At 39.7% G+C, this 24079-nt stretch overlaps 1 protein-coding gene across 1 annotated transcript in view; it reads left to right on the forward strand.

The window, feature by feature from the left end:
* Positions 1–19185: 19185 nt before the first annotated feature.
* Positions 19186–24079, forward strand: part of Rttn (rotatin) — a 172979-nt gene continuing 168085 nt past the window's right edge. The window contains exons 1-5 of the mRNA XM_036205187.1: positions 19186–19467; positions 19771–19958; positions 20934–21111; positions 21406–21492; positions 22646–22736. Of these exons, the coding sequence (XP_036061080.1) occupies positions 19437–19467; positions 19771–19958; positions 20934–21111; positions 21406–21492; positions 22646–22736 (575 nt within the window). The 5' untranslated portion in view covers positions 19186–19436. The remainder of the gene's footprint in view (positions 19468–19770; positions 19959–20933; positions 21112–21405; positions 21493–22645; positions 22737–24079) is intronic.

Here is a 24079-nt window from a genome sequence, read left to right on the forward strand (position 1 = left end):
GAGGAAATTGGCTCAGACCAGTAGCCAAGGCATGCACATAATGTACTCCTTAACAGCCAACCTGGAGTCTGCCTGAGGGCCTAGCAACAGTTGCTGTTAGAGTTCCTGACTGTGCACAGCCAATGAGGGGTGACCACACTGCCTGGGCACTGGAAGCAGGGTATATAAGGCCTTCTCTGTTATTGAATATGAGTTTGTTATTTGCTGTCAATGGACTCCTGGTGTCTGTGTTGTTGACATCACGACTTCTCACCCCCTCCCCCGAGGGAGGCATTAGAATCGAAGCAACAAACTTTTATTCTCAAATATTTTAGTTTTTGCCATAATAAATAATAACTCAGATTACTATGCAACTCTTAAAATAATTCTATAGGACACGTAGCATAATGTTGAAATTTATTACTGAAGCGAACTATAATAACACAGATAGTTTTGATGTAAAAATAGGGATACCATTGCATTATGAAACTAGGATAGTAGAAATGAATAAACACTGAAAAGAAGTCAAAAGGATTTTCCATTTTCCTACCTTTAAAAATTTCGACACTTTTTATGACAATGATTATTTTAATGTCAATGATAGTGAAAAGTCAATGTAGATGAATCGCTAAACAGTCTTATTGATTAAAAAAAAACAGGGGAGCCAGGTATTGGGGTGAATTCTGAAAGATCAGAGAAGCAGAACAAGCCACAGCTAACTTCATCTCATCAACTTCTCAGCTGATCCTGTTTCCTCAATCTGGAAGCTTCTGAGTCCTCATCTGAATAGATCTCAGCTGAACTGCTGCTAAAAGCCTAAAAGCTTAAAAGCCTCTAGTTCCTGGTCCTCATGCCTTATATACTTTTCTGCTTCTTGCCATCACTTCCTGGGACTAAAGGCGTGTGTCTTTCCCAAGTAAGACATGAGATCTCAAGACCTGAAATTAAAGGTGTATGCCACCATGTCTGGCTCTGTTTCCAGTGTGGCCTTGAAATCACAGAGCTCTGGATAGATCTCTGCCTTCCAAGTGATAAGATTAAAGGTGTGTGTGCCACCATTTTCTGGCCTCTATGTCTATCTAGTGGCTGTGCTGTTCTCTGACCCTAGATAAGTTTATTAGGGTGTACAATATATTGGTAAACACAACATCACCATAAAAGTCCAAAGACTTTACTTACAAAAATTCAATGACTTTGCTTTATTTGGTCATTAAAATAATCACAGTGTACAGGCACTTTTTGCCAAACCTGATGACCTCAGTTCAATCTCCCCTCCATGAACCTGCCTAGTGGAAGAGAACCATTTCCTACATGTTGCCCTTTCACTTCCACACATGTGCTGGCATGATTAGTGCATGCCACAGACACACAGATACATACACGTACACACTCACATATAAATGTAAATTTAAAAAAAACATCTAAAATGGTCAGATGAGATTGTGACGTCTCATTGATAGTTTATTGTATGTCTGTTTTATGAAACTAGAAGTAAAGCTGTTGTAGTGAGATCAGCTTTGATGTGTTAACCTCATAAGAATCTTGCTGTTTCTAGTGCTAATCAGCTCATGCAATATCCATGTATATAATGCTACTTTTATTTTTGTCCATATAAATCTTTAGTTTTTTTAATTCCCAGTGAAATTAATTCATGCTATACATTACTACGGATATAGCTCAACAGTATGTGATTGCTTAAATATATCAGCAGGAGTATCTGGGAAGATGGTTCAGTGAGTAAATGCTGGCTGTATAACCAACCTTGACCACCTGAGTTTGGATCCCCAGTACTCACATAAGGTGTTGGACACTACAGTGAATAGCTATAATGCCAGTGTTGAGGAAGTGGAGACAGGAGGGTGCCTGGAGCTAGCCGGCCAGTTAGCCTAGCTAATTGATGAGCTTCACAGTAAGTGAGAGATGCTGTCTCTATGAAGAAAGATATCTGGCATGCATCTGTGACCTCCACAGCTCGTGCACATACATGTACCTTCATGGACATGCACACATGCAAACAAAACATATTGGCAGAAAACTGCATATCTGACATCATATGAAATGATTTTTATCTTTCATGGGGTAGATAATCCAATTCTGACTTCCACATAAAGATCCTGTCAGAACAATCTGTTATACCTAATGCTGTCCAGCTTTGCTTCCAGTGGCCTGAAGCTTCTCTCTCCCCACCAAGTAAACCTGGATCCTTAAGCCCAGAAACAATTCCGGATGAGTTGGAGTGAATCAAAGTTAGTAAATTTATAAAGCATGTATAGGGGATAGTACACACTTAAGAGTTAAGTGTTTATGCACAGAGAGAAGCTTAAAAACATTATACACTCAAGATATGGAAATAGGTTTCTCAGGAGAGTCACACTTGTTGGTTTTTTTTTTTTTTTACATTGAAATGTGTGTGTGTGTGTGTGTGTGTGTGTGTGTGTGTGTGTGTGTGTGTAATTGTGGTTTTTAAAAATTACATTGTTCAAAGACTGTAACTTACAATAGAGTTTTAAAACTAAGCAAAATTTAAAAATTAAGTAAATATATAAGTGGGTCTCCTTGTTTCTCTTATCTAAAAAGATTTTGCTTTGTATATGAAATCTATGTGTACTATTTATATTTAGGGACAAGAGAGAAGTGCTGATAGGTTAAACACTCTGGCCCTAAGTAAACACAGTTTTTGAGACCTAGCTTTGCCACACTGTTACGGAATAATTCTCTCGTACACTATAAAGATTTGTCACTTGAATTGGTTTAATAAAATGCTGATTGGCCAGTAGCCAGGCAAGAAGTATAGGTGGGGCAACCAAACTAAGAATGCTGGGAAGAGGATGGGCAGAGTCAGGAGTCCCCAGCCAGATGCAGAGGAAGCAAGATGAGAACGCTGTACTGAGAAAAGGTACCAAGCCACGTGGCTAAACATAGACAAGAATTATGGGTTAATTTAACTGTAAGAGCTACTTAGTTAGTAGTAAGCCTGAGCTATTGGCCAAGCATTTGTAAGAAATATTAATTTCTGAGTGGTTACTTGGGAACTGACAGGTGGGAGGAAATCATCTGTTTACACCACACTCTAAATTTCTTCATATATTCCTTGCTCTGAGAGACTGTCTTACAAACATTTGGCCCAATCAAGAATGAAAATGCAGAGGCAAATGACTCTGCCTTGTTAGCATGTGAACACGGCCACCTGACATTAACCTGCGTGCAGTACCATTGAGGATGGAAAACTGATTAGCCTATTCCTAGAAATAAATGGATGGCATCCTACAAACTTATCAAAGTAAATTGGGACAATATGAGCCACATGGGTGTATTAAAATTATATGAGGAAAAGCAGGCTTGAGAACTTATTTAACGCATCAGACCAAGGCACAGCTGCAATACCCTCACTTGGTCCCATCCAGAGGTCATCAAATGATGCAATGGTGATGGCCCCTGCCAACCTGGTATCTTACCACTTGGTGTATGAGCCAAGGGATGGACAGGCAGAGAATTTCTAGTGTCCTACCAGCTGCATCTCAGTTTAGTCCCTACTGTAGAGATGACGTACTTGAATTCCCACCTATCTATGGATCTGCCCATTTGCCCACCTGGATCTGGTTCTCTATTTGCCTCTATGGCTTCCACAGTCATGCATGTTGCTTCTGGAGCTCCACTTGTCCCTGAGGCTTAGCTTAACCCAGATACTGAGGCTTGGCTTGACCATGTGACTAGTGCCTCCAACCAGGCTTGTTCATGTCTTATCTAAGCACTTGGAACACTCTGCATCTGCACCAACCTCCTGTGTGCCCTCCAGTGAGGTCTCTTTGGAGCTCCTTGACCCCCTGTGGTCATCTCTTTAACCTATTTGCAGCCATTCTGTAGCCAACATGAATAGACGCAGATATAAATAGTTTAACTGTGTGATGTGTGGTGTGCAATGAGAGCTAATACTCATAGTTAAGACTGGAATAAAAGAGCCTGTGTTTGCTCAGCCAGCCATCAAAGGAAATCTGTACAATTGGCAAACTAAATCCAACGAAACTGACATATGTAGCTTGTGAATTTGTTGTTATTCTATAAATTCTGACATTGTGGAAAGATGGATGTGTCCATTCATGCACCTAGCATAGCATGCTGGTGACAATAGTTCATTTGCTGTTTTGAACACCACTGTTTGAGATGTCTTTGGGAAAATCAGTGTTATCTTTGTAGGCAATCTTGGTTTTATTAGTTGTACTGATGTTTCTTGATTTTCAGCCAGCAGCAAATGGATCCCAGGGTGTCTTTCTTTACCTGTGTCTCCTTAATTTTTCTTTCTCTCCTGCCTCCATAACCTCATAACTGTTCATTTCATGGACACAATCTAAAACAAACCACACTTTCTTGGGTTTGCTCACGACAGTACCTGAAAGTGGTGGATTATAGTTATCACCAACTAGAATTCCAGGAGAAGTTGTATCTGCAAAGGCTCATTGACTGATTAGAACTCAGTGAAGTAGAGAGGTTGGATTTTGCAGGTCCAGAGGCTAATTACCTTATTTTGGGCTAGCTTTACCACCTCCCTCCCCCACAGCCATTTCTTACCCATCTTTGTGTTGGAACTGACATCCTGTGGATAGTAAATTCAAAACACTTTGTAATATATTAATTTAGCAGGCCACTAGCTTCCACCAATCCTAAAACTCAGATAGCATCGGAGGTCTATAGAAAAGGTCCCCACATCTAGCTGAAATAGCCTCTCTAATGTACCTACTGGTATATTTTAAAATGGCCTTAAATAATGACTGTTATGTAAAACTGACACTGCCTCCACGCTGGAACATGGAATTGGGGGTAATCTTAATTTGCGTTCTCTGGCCATGGTCACTTAAATTTGATTCTAGAGAGCAGTGGTTCTCAACCTTCCTAATGCATCAACCCTTTAATACAATTCCTCATGTTGTGGTGACCTCCAACCATAAAATTATTTATTTTTGCTATTTCATAACTGTAATTTTCTGTTATTATTAATCATAATGTAAATATCTGATATGCAGGATAGCTGATATGTGACCCCCCATGAAAAGGTTGTTCGACCATCTAAAGAGGGTGTGACCCACAGGCTGAGGACCACTGCTTTGGAGTAAACTATCTATCAGTCCCTTTAAGATAAAAGCTGTCTGTCCCCCCCCCACCACCACCACTGTGGAAATTAGCTATGTGGGGATGAGTTGATGCTGGGATGTTTCATATCTACAGAATCACAACCCGGTTTTCTGCACTAGTAATGTGGAAAAGATCAGCTCAAACTGTGTCTGATTTGGCTGGTGCCATTGCTCCCTGGGTATCTGGAACAGACTCTTTGCTACCATGTATTGCTTTCGGCTGGAAGATCAATTTAATTAGTGAATAATTCTAATCTACTAATTTAGCTAACACTTCTTTTGAGAATTTTATCATTTGGCAAAATGATTTGAAACTTTGCAGAATCCTGCAAAGCTTCTGAGCAGTGTGCCTTCATTTCCTGAATCACTGTGACCCCTTCATATTTGATTTAACTATTCTGTGCTTTGGCATTGTAAGGTTTCTGCCAAACCTACTGACATGTGTTCATTATGACCAGTCTACAAAGCACCTGCTTTCCTGGGAAAGGATCTGATTACTGAAACACAGTTCTCACCAAGGAAAGGGCTTAAATTTCTTGGCCCACTTCCTGTTTTATCAGGCTGCTGGTTGGTTTTTCTGTTTGTTGTACTTAGCCAAAATTTCTTCCTTCTTTTTTGTTCTGGAAAGGCCCTGCTGTGAATTGCTCTCTATTTTCTTCTTTCTACCCTCTTAAGGCAGATCATGCTGTGCCCAGCCCAGCATCTAGATTGTGCTGTGATATGAATACAATGCATCTAGTTCCTGCTACCATCTCAGGGGAGCCCTTCAGATACAAGGACATCCAGAGTTAGGCCTGTGCCTCCACTCCACTGTCCCTGTCAGCAACTCCTGTACTCTTCTTTTGTTTCTATTTCAGGTACCTTTCTCCCTTTTTCAATGAAGGGCTCCTCTTGTGCTCTTGAAAGGCAGGACCAGTGGAGGCAGGGGTGCTTTCAATCCATTCCTTTGTTCCAAGGACAGCTGGTTCCAGCAGTGCCCTCTTAAAAAATGGAAAGATTCCCACTGGGGAGATTACCTGAAACACAAAATACTTTCTTGCAAAATGGAAGCAAAACCTACTGTTACTAACTCTGTGATCTTGGGTTGGAAGTAGCATTTCTTCACATCTCAGTTTCTTCCTGTGAAAAAGAACAGAGTGGACTAGATTTGTTTATTTTTGGCAGGTGGATAGAATGCTTTGTGAGTCTCTTGAAAGCCTTGGACTTTGTCTTTAGAAGAGTGCAAATCTGAAAACATCTATGAAAACTATAAACAAGTTAGGGTCTGACACACTGGAGATCCAAGTCTACTGGGTTAAAAGAATAAAGTCATAAGTACAACCTCTAAATTCATTTTGAAGCCTCATATTCTGAACATCCCTCTTGAGGCTCTTGACCTGATTGAGAATGTCCTCGACACTAATGACACCCTCAAGCCTCATTTCTGTGAAGTTTCAAACGTTCTCTTTCCTACTAGTTAGTCATAAGGGGTCACCTTGGGCCAAATCACAGAATTGTAATAAGACACTGTAGGAAGTGGCCAGCCATTATTATTTTTTTCTTTTGAAACTTGTTTTTCTCCTGTGGCTTTCAAAATTTCTTTAAAGTGGACATAACACAAACTTCACCATTTTAAGTATATATTTTGGGATTAGGCTGTGTCCTGCCCTAAGTTATCCCATATTATATAAACCTGTGGTTTTTCAGGCATTGGCATGCCCAATCAGATTCCATTTTAGAAATAGATTTTGACTCCATTTTGAGGATGGAGGATGACTGGGCATCTGGGTGAATATATAAAGGACACCCTTTGCCTGGTAACCCCTATGCAGCACAGACTGATAGATAATGTCTTATTTCTGGAAGGGGGTACACTATATATTTTTTGGGGGGAATTGGAACTGTAGGGACTCATGAGTTTATTAAGATCATATCAAGTAAAGCAGGCCTGCTAACTTATCAGCCATATTAGATCAATTAAAATGATATATAACTCCTTTCCCTGAACCCCATAAAAAGGTTAACACCTATCACAGTAATAATGATAGCTCTTGTCATCTGACTGCCCAGGATACATATCAGGTGAGTCAAAGGATTGACAGGCAGAGAACTCCTGACTGTTTTATGAGCTTTGTCTTGGCTCTATTCCCATTGATTCCCATGTTGACATGGCCTACTCAATTGTTTCTCCTGTTCATCCACCTAGACCTGTAATCCATCCATCTGCTTGTTCATCCACCCATTTGGACCTTTCTTGCCTGTTGCCTCTGTAGCCAGACTCAACACTGCAGTTCAATCTGACCAACAGCAGATGCAGTGCCTCTGAAGAAAGCCCATCTGGTTTGTTATGTCATCCACACAGAGATTCTATTTATTTTTCTATCAGCTTTTCAGCTTTGTCCTCCCAAGCTTATTTGAAATTCCTCAAACCTCCTCTCCTCTTAAATCTTTCACTGCAATTCTATATTCTACATATGTACACTTATAGATATAGATGTATTTACTGTGTGACATGTAATGAGTGATCTGTAATTATTATTGGAATAAATAATAATTTATTTTTCATTTTCACCAAGGCTGTCAAGGAAAAAGTGGGAATATCTGGTAAACAGTTTTCAATGAAAGCTCTATACCTTGTGAATTTATGTTTAATAAATTCTGACATTATATAAAATCATGTATTTGTGTATGATTCTGACATTGCATGTTAATGACAATATAGTTTAGTGTCATTATGTACAAGCACTTTGTTGTCTAACCATGACTACTATCTATTTCTGGAATTTTTTTTGTCTTATAAAAGAAATACTGTAACTGTTACTCATGTGGATAAAGGTTCCCTGTTGTGGGTTCTTGGCTTCAAAGATGAAATAATTTATGAACAATCTTAGAAGGAGATGTGAGAGTGGTTTTATAGGGGTTAGAAACAAAATGACAGGTCAGGAGAAAGAAAGCAGGCTCCGTAGTGGAAGTCTGTGTGTTGCTGCAAAGGAGGAACTTTGGGATATATAAATACATAACATCTAAACACAATATATAAAAATAAAATAGTATGAGTTATTTGTCTTATTGCTGCAATAAAATACCTGGTAAAAGCAATTGAAGTAGGCAAGACAAGATTTTACTCTGGCTTGTCATTTGTGGGTATATTCTACCTGCCCAGGCAGGGAGGTCATGGTGATAGGAGACTGAAGATGTGATTGGTGACATTGCATTCACAGTCAGGAAGAAGAGAGAGATAACTGCTTGTGCACAGCTCGCAAGTTCCTTTTTGTTCAGTCTAGGACCTCAGACCATCCAATAGTGCCACCCATTAGCAAGACAAGATCTATAGCTTCTGATTATATAATCCTTGACAGGCATGCTCAGAAGCTATCCTAATCTAGGTAATCCAACACCGGAATGCCCAGAGTTAACCAAATACAGACAATTCTGCACAAGCATTCTCAGAGGCTTGTCTCCCGGGTAATTTTAGATTCTATCAAACTAACAATATTAACTACTCCAATCATTAATAGTCACGTTTTAGCTCCAGGCTGGTCTTTTTTAGGTTGTAAAACAGGTCTTCACCCTTAATACAGGAAGCCCTGGCTGTTTCTTTACCATTGAGTCACTTTCTAGCTACATCTTAAAGAATGTCCTTTTGAAAATGAAATTGATTGCTCAGTGGTTAAGAGCACTGGCTGCTCTTCCAGAGGCCCTGAATTTGATTCCTTCCATCCACTTGGCAGCTCATGACCATCTGTAGATCCAGTTCTAGGTGATCCAAAACCTTTTCTTGCTTCCATGGGTACCAAGCATGCAAGTGGTACACAGACATACAAAGACAGACATGTAAAGACAGAAGAACACAAGAATCAAGAATAGGAACCAGAGGCCCCTTCTGACCTTCCTAGCTTCAAGTCAGGACAGAACTAAGGGCATTCTCAGTTTCTGGACAAGGACAAGAATCTTTTGAGGTTTTTGTCCTAAATTGCTTCACCAGTTTCTATTTCCTAATCTCAGACCCACAGAACTTGTTATTTTATGAGAGCCAATTCTATTTATCATAATATAGTGAAGGTTTGTTGACACTGTAGCATTGCCAGAATTCAATTTTAAGTCTGGATAATATTTCATTATATATACAGGCCACATTTTGTTTACCCACTCATCTGCCAATGTACAATTTCATTTCTTCTTCATGAGGCTATTTGAATAATATTGCTGAGAACAAAGGTTTACACATATCCACTTGAGTTATTGCCTTTATTCTTTTGAGTATATGCCCAGAGTGGTATTGCTAAATTAAATGATAATTATATCTTTATACTTTTGAGAGGTAGCCATATTTTTTTTCCATAGTGGCTACACCATTTTACACTTCCTTTAAAGGTATCCATGTCTTCCAATTTCTCTACTTCATTGCTAACACTTGATATTTTGTATTTATTTTGATACTTGACTTCTAATGAGTGTATAATGCTGACACCCAGGGCCTTACACATGCAAGCACTGTCCCATTGAGCTTTTTCTCCAGATTTTTTGTGGTTTTGTAATACATTTTTCTAATGACGAGTCACATATCTTATTGTGTGCTTATTTGCTATTTTGTATAATGTCTTTGGAGAAATGTCTAGACAAATTTTCTCTTTTTCATTTTAGCTTGTGCCTTATCCCAAATTCATATGTTAAAGCCCTAACTTTCATGTGATAGCAATTTGAAGGTAAGTCCTTGGGAGTTTATGAGGTCATGAAAATCAAACCCTTGAGGGTGGATTAGTATTTGTAAGAAGAGCCAAAAAGGCTAGCAAGAAGGATCTGCAATGAAAGGACCTACTGCCAAGCCTGATGACCTGAGTATGATGCCTGGGATCCAAAGAATGGATGGAGAGAACCAACTCCTCCAAGTTGCCTTTTGGATCCATTGGAGCACTGTACACACTCACACACACACACACACACACACACACACACACACACAAATTAAAAATGTAAACTCTATGAATAATTGTAAAGCTAGAAGTGTGATGGACCTCAAAGAAGAATTATATTGTGCTGTGCGTTAACCGCATGTCTGGAGAAAAGGCTTTTATGTAGAAATAACATTAGAACCTCAGAAGGTAGGACAAGTTAGAAGAAATTCATGACAAAAGTGGGATAAAAGAGTATTTCAAGCAAAAACCAAAACTGTGTGAAGGGCATGCATTAAAAAAAAATATAGGAAAAGTCAGAGCTTCAGATAATACCGGAGTGAATGGAATACAGCCAGTGGGCACACAGTGAAAGGACTTAGAGGAAGGGCTGGTCTTTGTCTGGAACAGAATCTTCAGTGACGCCTCTATTCCAAAATCATGGGAAGCCACTGAGTATTTTAACCCATAGGCCATGGAGGGGTGATATAATAACATCTGAGCTATACTTCAAAAGCTTGTGCTGGTTTCTTGTGGTAAACCATTCTGAAGGGGTTTATGTAAGTCCACAATTTAGGCAGTCAAGTAATCCAAGCAAGAGAAATTTGTTGTTTTAGAGGCTGAGACTAACATGGCTCTGGAGGATAAGGATTGAGCAATTGTATAAAAGAGACATGTTAGGGATAAAAGTGATAGCATTTATCAATGCTGGGTTTGGAGATATTTGTACTTTGGAGAGGCACGAACATGATTCTAGGGTTTGTCTGGCACCACTTCATGATATTCAGATTAAAGAAGACTGTTGTAGTGGATTGAGCTCAAGATGCCTCTGAGAAGTTCAAGTAAAGATGCTGAGTCTGGATCTCAAAAGGAGGAAATGGAGATATGTAGCCTGAATCTTAAAATGTCTTATTAATAAAAACAAACCTGTAGCCAGGTATTGGGGTGAGTGCTGGAAGATCAGAGAGACAGAACAAGCCACAGCTTCCTCACCTCGCCAGTTCCTCAGCAATCCTGTTTCCTCAGACTGGAAGCCTCTCAGTTCTCATCCAAATGAATCTCAGCTGAACTGCTTCTCGGAAAGCCTGAATGCTTAACCAGCCAAATGCTTCTAGTTTCTGGTCCTCACACCTTATATACCTTTTTACTTTCTGCCATCACTCCCTGGGATTAAAGGCTCAATTTCTGGGATTAAAGGCGTGAGTCACCATGCTTGGCTCTATCCTTGAACACACAGAGATCCAGGTAGATCTCTGCCTCTGGAATGCTAGGATTAAAGGCATGTGGTATCACTATCTATCCCCTATGTTTAATATTGTGGCTGTTCTGTTCTGTGACCCCAGATAAGTTTATTAGCATGCATAATATTTTGGGGAACACAATACCACCACAGAGATATGATCAAGTGGACTGTTTGTTGTTGGGATTCAGTGAAACCAAATACAAGGATAAGATTGGAGGATGCAAATGAATAGAATGGGTCTAGACTTGATGATCACAGAGGCCTCACTAGGACTAGTTTTGAAGTCAACTGTCCCTAGTGCTTGGATTTACAGAACACGCATATTAAAACAATCCACCTTTATAAAATCTCCTTTCAAATATGATTGTTTCTTTTATGATTAATGACTTTAAAACTCACTTCCTAACAGAAATGACCTACTTCAGCATCAATAGGCATCTTAATTGGTTATCCAATTAGAATATTAACTCATCATTTATCACAGAGCATCTTCCTGTGAACTGTGGGTTGGTAATATGGCTCAATTGGCAAAGTGCTTGCCTAGCCTAGACAAGGTCTTGGTTCAGTCTTCATCATGCATAGTCCTGTACACCTATAATCTTAGTACTCATAAGCAGGGGCATACAGGAGGATCAGGAGTTCAAAGTCATTCTCAGCTACATAATGAGTTTGCGCTAGCCAAAGAAGAAAAGAAAAGGATGGGGAAGTCTTTAAGTAGTTAGAGATATAGGCCTTTTGAGAGCTAAACTTATTAGGCCTACGTGGAGTCTGAAACTGCTGTAAATAAAAAGCATTATTAGATTATGGATATTGGTTCTAGGAGAGGAGAGCCCCAGAGACTCTTTTGTCATTTGAAAGTTAACATGTTATAACTGTTTCAGTCTATCCGAGTGACATACAAGACTGCCTTCACAAATTAATACAAGATTTACAACACTTTTTAAAAAATTACCAAGATTAACTCTTAGCTACATTTTTAGATTAGTCAGTTAACAGACTTCTCCCTACTACCTTTGAAGTGTCCTGAATTTCAAATCCATTGGCAACATGGAAAATTATCTACAGTAACAAAGAACATTCTATAGAAATGACTAGAATTGAAGTTTACTTAGACTCATCAGGCTCAAAGTCAGAGTCGGGGCCTGAACTTCACTGCAGAGATTACATTCAGTTGGAGCCCAAGTGAAGGCCAATTATTGAAAATTATTTCAGCTAGTAGGAAACACTACTAGCTGAGAGCCATGGAGATTACAGAGAACCCGTCTGTGTGCTGGACTGCTAAGACTGATTCTTCCGCTTCTCTTGATTCTGGAAGTACCTTCTGTCTGGAGTCATGCATCTGCCCAGTCATGATTAGGTTATGTGACTGTACATGCTGAAAAGTGACTGAACATGACATCAATATTACTTTGAATTTACATGGCACTCTCCATCGATGGCTTTCTATCATTAACTAATTGGATCTCATAGTCTGTAAAGAAGACACACACACAGACTACAATTTCAATGGAGATGACTGTAGAGTGTGTCGTAGAGTCACCCCAGCTGGAAGGAGAAAGAGAAATGGGACAGAATTGTCTCACATTTGCAGGCACTGGAGAAAACTAGGAAAGTGGCTGTGACATGAACACATGGGCCTGTTTAACACATCACACTGGAAGGCCTGAATCTCCCTGCCACTAGAGGGTGACAGTTAAGTCTCACACATTCTCAGAGAATTTTCTTTCACATTCTGTCTTGGTGTTGATACAAAGTAGGTTGTTTACAAAATTAAATTTTGTTTCTATATTAATACCCCATGGCATTTCTTTCTGTGAAATTTTTTGAGAGGTGAGTTACATACTAGGCAGTCCCTAAACTTGAAGCTCATAATTTAATGGTATTTAATATGTTTACAACTATATACTACCATCACCACTGGCAATCTGAGAACATCTTCATCTCAAAAGAAATCCCCTCCTCTTGTCAAGTATCACTCCATTTCCCTAATGACCCCAGAATCCAATCAACAGCTATACTCTGTCTCCATTCATTTGCCTGACCAGTCATTTTGTAACATGTAATCACATATGGTGGTATGTGGGTGCATGCGTGTGTGTTTGTAGGCTGGAGGTCAATGTTGAGTGTTTTCTCCAGTAACATTCCACCTCATGTTTTAAGACAGGGTCTCTCACTGAATTTTGAGTTACTGATTTGGCTAGGATGACCAGTCAGCAAGCCAGGGGTCAGTATCTCTACTCCTCCAGTGCTGTGGTTACTAGTACACTCCAGAATGTCTGACTTTTACATGGGTGCTGGGAGATTTGAACTCAGACCCTCAGGATGACAAGTATTTTCCCCATTGAGCCATCTCCCCAGTCAAATACACAAGATTTTATAACTGGATTCTTTACTTAGCATGTTGTTTTCACTCAGTACTCATCTTACAGTACTGAGCTTCTCACTTAGCTTCTCATCCACCTTTTTTGAGACAGGTCACTATGTACCCCTCACAGTTCTGGAAGTCACTTCATAGAGTAGGCTGGTCTCAGACTCACAGAGGTCTGCTTGGCTCTTCCTCGTGAGTGCTGGGATTAAAGGTATGCATCACCACACCTGGAACCTTTTTAACTGTTAAAATGTTATGATATTTGTATAGGCATAATTTATTCTTTCTACCCATGTAGACACAGTTTTCCTGTCCCGCAGCTGCTCTCAGACAAACACATGAGCTTATATTAGATGTAAATGCTCAGTCAATAGCTCAGACTTGTTACTAGTTGACTCTTACATTTAAATTAACCCACATTTCTAGTTATGCTTTGCCACGTGGCTCATGGCTTTTTACCTCATTTTGTATACATCCTGCTTCCTCAGTGTCTGGCTGGTATCCCTCTGACTCCGCCCTCCCTTCTCCAAGAATTCTGTGTGTTTGGCTGTCCCAACTATACTTCCTGTCCATCTACCAGCCTGTCAGCTTCTTATAAACCAATGAGAGCAATATGTATTCACAATGTACAGAAGGTTTATTCCACACCATACTCATCCATTGTTTATAGATTCATAAATTAATACACATCTGCTTGTTCTCCCCTTCGGGATCTTGTGAATAATTACTACATATGTTTTCATTTTGATGAAACATACCTAGACATAGGAGTTGGGACTGGTAGTCTTAAACTAGATTCTGGAACTAATGATACTAGATTGTCTTTTTGAAGACCTTTTGACTGTTTTTCAGAATGGCTGCAACATTTTACTTTTCCATCAACAGAGTAAGAGATTTGCAAGCCCTCCACATCCTAGTCAAAAATTGCTCTTTTCTGAGCACCTCCAACAGCCACACTGCCATGTAGTCATTACTTACCTACCTCCTGAATACTCCCTTCAACCAAAGAAGAAGGCAGTGCGCTCACTCCCTGTCCTCCTTGCCTTTGGACCCCTTAGCAGCCAACAATTTGTTTTCCAGATCTCTGAGTTTGCCTTTTCTAGGTATTTAAAACTGTTAAGAACTGAGATGAGTTCGTCTATAATCCCCAACTTCACTTGTTAAACTCCTAATCCCTCACAAGTCTGTCTCTAGACATAGGGACACAGCAGTTAATTATAGTAGAATGAGGTCGCAAATGTAACACTAAGATGAGTCACCAGAGGTCTCTTTCTCTCTGGACATGCACTGATGGAAGGTCAGGAAGACATTCCCACTGAAAGCACTCTCAGTGCCTTCTTTGGTACTTCTCAGCTTCCAGAACTTGGAGAATATTCTTTGTTTAAGTCACCCAGTGTATGGGACATCAGCCTGAGTTGATCCATTTACCTTTGAGTGGAAGTACAACAGCTAGGCTTTCATGACTTTCTTCTCCATAAGCACAGCATTGTAAATGTCCCATCCCTGCTATGTTAAGCAACTGCTTCAATCCTTATTTCAGGTGAATAATATCCCATGGGATGGGTGATCTATATTTTATCTATTCCTTAATGGATAGATATTGTTTTCAGTTTTGTGGGAGTCTGTCAGAGTCCAGCTCCGTCCTGTTGAAGGGTTCTTGGAGGGGAAGAGAGAGGAATGAGGAAATAATAGATAGATAGAAAGAGAGGATAAGAAAGACAGAGACATGTGATAGCTTCAGGAGGGTCCTGGGTCAATACCCACTCACCCCAAGGTTTATTCCTAAGGGCTTTTTTTATAGAATACCAAGGGGGCGAGGCAAAGGACATTCCCCTTTCAAGATCAAAGCACATGTACAGCCAAGTGTAGACCCTTCAAAACACCTGGTAACCATGCCCATGGCCAAATCACCCCATTATGCAGCCCTGCTAGGTAAAGCAAGCTCAGATTCTTGGACCTTGAGTAAGGTCTCATTAGAAAGCCTCCGTGGGTCTCCACAGTAAGCAGTAGTTTTGTTTCCTTTCTCTCTGGTATGTAGTAGTGTACCCTCCATCCCTCCCCTCCATGATCTGTGAGCAACACATTGGAAGACCTTCTAGTGGAAGTCTGAAACCTCAAACAATACTGACTCCTATTTGTACCAGGGTTTCCTCTACTGTAGCTTTGATATCTATAAATATCTGAAAAACTTTAACTCATAAACCAGGAATAGTAATAAACTAACAAAATGATAAAACATTGATTATAATAATATACTCCAGGAAGTTATGTGGATGTGGTCTCTCTCATAATACTTCCTGAATGCAATTACCCATCTTATGATGATGTGAATGGATACAGTGCCCACATGCACTATGAAATGACATGAGGTGAATGGCACAGACTTTGTGATACAGTGTTAGGCTCTTATTACATAAGGGTTACTTGACCAAAAGCATGTGATACCACAATAATTTGTCTTATAACCAAGGCAGCTACTAAGAACAGAGTGGGAAGGCGGTATACATGGTGTGGAGCTGGTAGACAAGGGAGTGCCTCAAATCTTGGGTGGGATGGAACAGGGCAGTATGACATTGATCATGCTTCTCATAACAATGAGAAATTTAGAATTATTTTGGAGTCTAAGACATAAAAACACAGACAAGGAGCACTTGTATATATTCAGGAGTAGAACTGCTAGGCTGCATGGTAATTCTAGGTTTACATTTTTGACTATTTTCCACAATCCTCCACCACTTTATATTTCCAAAAGGAATGTCTGAGGTTTCCAGTTTCTCCAAATGCTCACCAGTGATACTATGTCTCTCCTTTTTTGATGTAGCTGTAGTATAATTCTGTCTTCTTGACTCATGTTGGGGTCTTTCTATGCATTTGCTGGTCATTTATGTATCTTCTTGGGGAAAGGTCTATTCTGATTTTTATCCCATTTTTAAGTTGAATTCTTGTTGAGTTCATTTTACAGTTGTGTCATAAGAATTTGAAAGATAAATCTAGGACAATAGATCTCTATGTGATATATGATTTGTGAATATTTTCTCATGTTCTATGTACTGTCTTTTCATTTTGATGGTAATGTCCTCATAAACACAAAGCAATATTTTTGAGGTCCAATCAGTCATGTTCATTACTTGTGATTTTAATGCTATATATAAGAAAACAATTCTTAGTTCACAATCATAAATATTTATAGCTGATATTTTTCCTAATAATTTCATAGTTCAGTTCAGTTCTTACAGTTAGCTCTTTGGCACATTCTGGACAGTTATCCACATAGTGTAAGGTATGACTATACATTCATTCTTTCTCATGTGAATACTTAGTTATCACATTTGTTGAAAAAAAGTACTCTTTTCCAAAGAATTGTACTGATGCACTGGTTTGGATATCCAGTTAATTATGGTTGTACTTATTTGTTTTTGTAATTAAGAAGCATTTGTATTAACTGTATAATGGAAGCAAGACTCAAATCCATGTGGATCTGCTCTTAGAAATGTAATCATATTTTGTTCCAATCCTTCCACTTCAAAATGGCATAAAATATTTATCAGCCTTCTATTTTTGTGTTGGGAGGACAAGCTAGAATTTTATGCTGCTTTTATAAATTAAATATTGTGTGAATTCATGGCATGAAGTTATGGTGCTTGATTTGGATAATTCATAAGTGGGGAATGAAACGTCAGGCTTCAACCGTTTTTTTCCTTCCTAGCAACCTGTTTTATTAATAAATTGTGATCTTTATTCTTAAATAACATAGGGTGGCATTTGGGTAACTTTTTGAAAGACACAGTACATAAGCTTGCCGGAGAGACAAGAAATAACTTCTACATATCTGTTGGATTGAGCCTCGTTTACTTAGGAATCTTTATTGTTTGCTATTTTTATATATTGTTTTCACAAATAAATGAGGATTCCAATTAATTGTTGGAGGCTTGAGAAGGGTATTCTCCCGAAGCCAACAAGGTTACTCTTATGAAGAAATGAGAAAAGAATGCATTCATTTTCTTTCACTGGAAATGTTGCCTGGCTATGGCTATTTAAGATTATGTACAGCCCTGTTTTTGAATTCCTTAGAACTTAAACTACCAACACTGAGGAAGCTATCTTTTGCCTAATTTGAGATTTCCATTTGACTTGTGATTTGAGATTTGAACAGAAGAATCTTCCGTAGGGGCAAGGTGTTGTATGTTGTGTTTTCATTAGTACTGGTCAGCTGCTGTGGAGCTAGAAAAGTTGGGAGGAACTATTGGAAGTGCAAATAGAGAATATTCAGAAACTAGCAGCAACTTTCCTACCCTTTTCTTATTCCCCAGTAAATTGACCTCAATGAATTTCTCATTTTCTTTGTATCTGCCACATTTCCTCTGAATCCTTTTCTTTGTGACGGTATGGTTTTCTCTGGTAGAAATTTCTTCTTTCTATTTTTTGGGCTTAGTACATTTTCTATTTATCGGAGATTCAACTTGTTTCACTTTTTTACCTAACACACACACACACATACACACACACACACACACACACACACACGCACACGCACACGCACACGCACACACACACACACACACACGCACGCACGCACACACACACACAAACACACACACACGCAGCACTGTTCTAATGGGGGCAAGAAACATAAGACTAATTTCTTAATTTTACTTACTATTTGGTGTGACTTTGGATCGGTACTTCTCGGATTTTTAAATTTGTTCTTTTGCCAAGCGGAGGTGGGGCGGGGCGAAAGAAAGAAAGAAAAAGGATGGGTTAGCTATCTTTTTTTTTTTTTTAAAGATATATTTATTAATTATGTATACAGTGCTCTGTCTGCATGTATCCCTGCAGGCCAGAAGAGGGCACCAGATCTTATTATATATGGTTGTGAGCCACCAGATGGTTGCTGGAAATTGAACTCAGGACCTTTGAAAGGGCAGACACTCTTAACCTCTGAGCCCTGGGTTAGCTAGCTTGATGGGCATTTCTCTCCCTACCACAGAAGACTGAACAGACCAGTACCCCGACCCCGCAATGCTCTCTAAAATGCAAATCATTTTATAAATTTAACTGTGTCATTGTGCTTGCTATTGTTTATAGTTTCTTTTCGTTGAGATTGATTACAATGCATGTTAGAAAAACCAATTTGGAAAGCATTCAATAGAATCTTTACGCGCAGTTCCGGCTTTTTTTTTTTTTTTTTTTTTTTTTTGTTGTTGTTCTTTCTCCCCCCTCCCTCCCCCGTCTCTCTGTGTCTTGTGTCCATCCCTCTCTTCCCCTTTTGTGCCTTGTGAGGGGAGGGATCCCAGACGTATTACACCTCTAGTCATTTAATAATCAGGGAGAGAGTTGGAAGGGTAACCCAAGCTCTCGAAGTCATACATTCAGATTGTCAGGGTCTGAACAAATCCCTCTTACAGGAAGGGAGCAGCAGGGCCTCGGGCTGCTGCCAGGGATTAGGTTCCCGCTTCAAAGCCCGCGCCTGAAACCCGGAACTCTGTGCTAAGGGGCGATGGGGCGTGTCCGGAACTCTCGCACGGAGCCTGGCTGAACCAGGACTACAACTCCCGACATGCACGTTGGCGGAAGAGGATTCTACCTCCCCTTGACATTTTTATTCATTCCGGCTTCTTAGAGCCAAGATTGTGGTCCAGGGAATGAACAGTAGTAACTTATAGAGACTGTACCCTTATGTAGACAGAAGCATTGGGAACATTTCACCTAATGCTCTAACATCAAGGGGAGTCTAGCTGAGACATCGCGGAACCTCTGCTCCTATCGTCTCAGTTTCCGGGGGACATTAATAATGGAAGGAGGTTGTGGCGCGACAGTTTAATTCTCCGGCGGCAGATTGTGGCGACGACATGGTTCTGCAGGGGCTCATCAGGAAGCTTGGTAACTGTCTTTGTTGCCCAGGGTCGGAGGATCCCTCGGGTGTTGGCGTGGAGGTGCTAAGTTCCGGCGATGGGGTCGCGCGGTTACGGCTTCTAGTCCCTGCTTGCCCAGAACAACCCGAGGACCTTGCTCAAACTGTATAATTCTCGGCTGTTCTAGCGCACCTGCGGCCTCCTGAACACTTAATTCCCCCCACCCACCCCCGTTGTCTCCAGAGTAAATCACTCACATTTAGAATAAGTTATGGGTGGGTCGTCTCCAGAATTGGGAGATAAAATTACTTTGTGCCCACTTCTCTGACAGGCCATCAGCTGGTGGAGATCAGGGAACGCGCCCTCAAAAGTATCCTGTGCAAGATCGAGCACAATTTGATCTGCTATGCTGACCTGATTCAGGAAAGGTTGCTTTTTCTCCATTTGCTCGAATGGTTCAATTTTCCATCCGTCCCAATGAAAGAGGAGGTTCTGAACTTGTTAAGCAGATTGGTTAAGGTAACGTTGTGGAATAAAGCAACCAGCGTCAAAATTAAATGTAACATTTATTGAAAGACATACTTGAGAGTTAAAATAACTTTGAAGACAACCAGAGGTGTTGAATTTTAATTCACCTGGGTAGATACTGCTTGTCATTTGTTGTAATAGCCCAATCTCACATTGTGCTGTACCCTGAAGTAGAAGTTCTTGTATCTTCTATTTCTGATTATTTCCCACCTGTTTTTTAATTTTTTTATTTTTCTGATGTTTAATGTTTAATTTAGACATTTCGTTATTAAAAGAAACACATTTAAATAGCTTAATTAACATTGTATATAATGCTATTCAATTAAAAACAATGGTTTCTGTACCTTCCTTAAAGAATAATTTAGTTGTTAAGACCGATGTCAATATGTCAGTATAAGTTCAATTTTTCATACCTTTAAATCATTGTCCTCACGGAGGAACTCTAAGAACTTTGGCATCTTGATTTACAGTAAGGATAGGATAAAGTGTCAGTCGAGAAAAGTAACTTACTTTCTATGTAAAAGAAAGACTTGGAAGTAGAAGAGAGCTTATGAGGCAGGGCCAACCAGTGTGGTGTGTGTGTGTGTGTGTGTGTGTGTGTGTGTGTGTGTGTGTGTGGTGGTAGACAAAGTACAGTGATGAATATGTATAAAAGTGTCATAACAAAACCCATTTTCTAAGGTGACCATATCAACAATACAACATTTAAAAATAAAAAGGAATTGGTAGTGTGTATTTTTAGTGTTCAGATCCCTGGCTTCTTTCTCTTAAGATGACTCTCAAGTTTGTCTCTTTTACTTTATGTTTGATTCATGGAAGTTGTTTACTCTAGAGCACAGCAGTACAGAATTTGTTTTTCAAAACATGGAATGTTTGATTTACCAAAATAACTATGTTTTGATTGTGGTAAAATGAAGTTTTGATTGTGTTCATGGCTATTCTTAAGACTTTTTTTTTTTACTGTAGTATCCCCCAGCGGTCCAGCACTTGATTGACCTTGGTGCAGTGGAGTTCTTATCTAAGCTCCGTCCACATGTGGAGCCAGCAATACAGGCTGAGATTGATGGCATTCTCGATGGACTTTTTGTTCTTCCTTCAGAAGTTCCTGTACTGTGTTCTGCCACTTACCAAACTGATCAAATTGGTAACTTTTTTTTTTATCTGTATTCAATTTTGTTAAATTGTTTTGCTGTGAATTTCTTTAAAATCTTTATTACATTTGTGTAATAAAATTTGTGTGTATGTGTGTATCTATGTGAACAGTCATTTTTTTGTTTTGGAAGATACAGTATTCAGAGAACAAGCTAGATTGCTTTTTTCGTTTGTTTTGTTTTAATAATTATTGAAAGATTGAGAGAAAGTAATATAATTTCAAATGAATGATTTTTATTTTATTAGGTGAATTGATAACACAGTAATTAATATGTTTTCTTTTCAGAATTGTCACAACCCGAAGTTCTGACAGGCTATTTCTCCCAAGACAGAAGTAGTTTCCAGCAGATGGAAGTACCACCATGGCCAGTAGGTATGTATCTGTAGGGAAGTTTTGACTGGTAAATAAGATCACTGGACTCTTCTGCCTTGCTCTGAAGATGCATTGTGGTCAAACTAGAAAATGCTAGCACAAAATTTAATGTTTCATTTGCTTTATACTAGCTTAAGATTTTGAGTCTGTGTGGTCAGATTTTATGCTTTAGTAATTGTATTTGAGTCACTGTAGGCAGGTGATGGTACTGTTACTAGAAGTTAGTGTAGCACGAATTCTAATTGGTTTTAATAAAAACCTGGAGCCAGATACTGGGGTAAATGCTGAAAAATCAGAAAAGCAGAGCAGCCAGCTACTAGTTCTTACCCTACGAAATCCTCAGCCAGAAGGGCACTCAGCTCCTGTCTCCCCCCCCCCCCCGACCCCCAATACATTCTCCACCCAGCCATATCACTTCCTGTCTCTACCTCCCTAGTGCTGGCATTAAAAGCATCATGAGATCCCAAGTGTTGGGATCAAAGGTATGTGCCACCACTGCCTGGCTCTGTTTCTCTTTTGGACTGGATCAGTCTTGTGTAGCTCAGGGTGGCCTTGAACTCACATAGATCCGTCTGCCTCTGCCTCCCAAGTTCTGGGAATAAAGGTGTGTGCCACCACTGCCCGGCCTATATGGGTAACAAGTGGCTGGCTTTGCCCTCTGATCTGAGGCACGCTTTATTTGTTGGAGCATACACAAAATATCACAAGTTAGTGCCTGTTGGACACAGGTTCTTGTCAGGTTTGTGCCATGTACGGTATGTGGGTGGTCTCATTCATTCTCCAGCTTGTGAAATGGTACCAATGAATCCAGTTGTTGTGCTTGGAGACTCACGGTCAGCCAGCTTCCTTCTCATCACTCTTTGTCTCACAGCCAGTTGACATAAGATTAGAGCATTGTGGTTTAGTGTTCTCTTCTAGGAATCTCACTTCCAGGTCTCTGTGTGTGGTTGTCCTGTGTCTGGTTTCTGCTCTTGTACTTCTGTTGTAGAGACCTTCCTGATGATTCTCTGTGGTGACTTAACATTGGTTTGTCTTCTGTTGCTGTGATTAAACCGTGACTAAAAGCAGCTTGGGAGGAAAAGGTTAATTCCATCTTACAGCTTATAGATATTATGTGCACACTGTCATGTTGTGTTTGTTGTTCCTCTAACAGGAAACTCGACTGTGAAGTGGCTGAAGTTTTCTGTATTTCCTTGGCTACCCCTGACCACAACAGATAGACACGTTCTCTCCTCCAATGAAAGGTACAGTTCTGATGTAGTGCAGGTCTTTCTGATTCTTTGTAGCCATAAAAATCTGATAGTTAGCACCATTGGTTTTCATCTGGAAATGGTCACAAGTGTTTCAAAGAGGTACAATTTTCAGTATTTCAAACAAGAAAACTAGAAGATTATTGTATGTCTATATCTTTGAGCAATCTACCTGTCCATTTTTTTCCCCATATGGGGTATCTGCAGTCTAGACTGGCCTCAGACTTACCACTTGTTAAGGATGACCTGGACCTACTGACTCCTTCTTGCACTTTACTCCTCTCCTGCGCTGTGGTGATAAACTGGCACTCTACATCTGGCTCACCCAGTTTCTCTCTGTGGTTGGAATCTTACATACTCTTTCATGACATGCAATCTCTTATTGTGTAGATTGATTGCCCATTTCCTGTGCCCTTCCAAGTAATCTTTTTGGTAGAATATATTTTAAAATGTGGGCTCTATTAGGAGAAAAACTTACTGCTGTTGAGAAGGTTGGATATAACTGCACTGATATTCTCTAGTGTGTACTGATTTTATTACCTTCAGAAGTAGAATGGCTGATACATAAAAGTTTGGTTTACTTTTGGACTGATCATAGTGGAAAGCACTTTTAATACAAGTACTCTTTAGAAATAGACAGGTAGATCTTGGTGAGTTTGAGGCCAGCCAGGGCAATATATTGAGACTCAGTCTTAAAAATTAAAAATAGAGAAAGTTTTATTTGCATTTTTAATTAAATGTGTCTGTGGGTGTGTGCTCTGTGAGTGCAGGTGCCAGAGAAGTCCAGAAGAGGTCATCCAATCCCCTGGAGCTGGAGTTACAGGTGGTTGTGAACTGAGTAACATGGGTGCTGGGAACTGAACCTGGGTACTCTGCAGGAGCAGCATGTGCTCTTGACTACTGAGTTGTCTCTCTAGTCCCAGAAAGTGTTTTTATTATCCATATTCACTTGGTACAATTTCAGTGAAGTCACAATAAATGAGTTGTTTGTCTCTTTTGATAAGGTGTGAATTTAGATGAAAAATCAAATTTGAAAGAGTTAAGGCAAGATACATGCGATTTCTGATAATGCCCCCATCGTTTTCTTAGGGCAAAATATTGAAGAGGTAGTACCCACCTTAAAAAGGGTTGGGGATGCTTTATTAGTTGTGAGTCAGTACCTAAAGACGAGGTGGACTAACTCCAGCTGGGTTTTTGAGGTGGATTGTATACAATTGCTGCTCTTCAGGTAAGCAGAAGCTGAGGGGTATGAGATACGAAGATGCCTAGAGCAGGGAAGTGACTAGATAATCGGATTCCATGAAATTACCACTATACATGCTGTTATTTTTCCTTTT

The sequence above is a fragment of the Onychomys torridus genome, chromosome 13 (assembly GCF_903995425.1).
Source record: "Onychomys torridus chromosome 13, mOncTor1.1, whole genome shotgun sequence".
Classification (NCBI taxonomy): domain Eukaryota; kingdom Metazoa; phylum Chordata; class Mammalia; order Rodentia; family Cricetidae; genus Onychomys; species Onychomys torridus.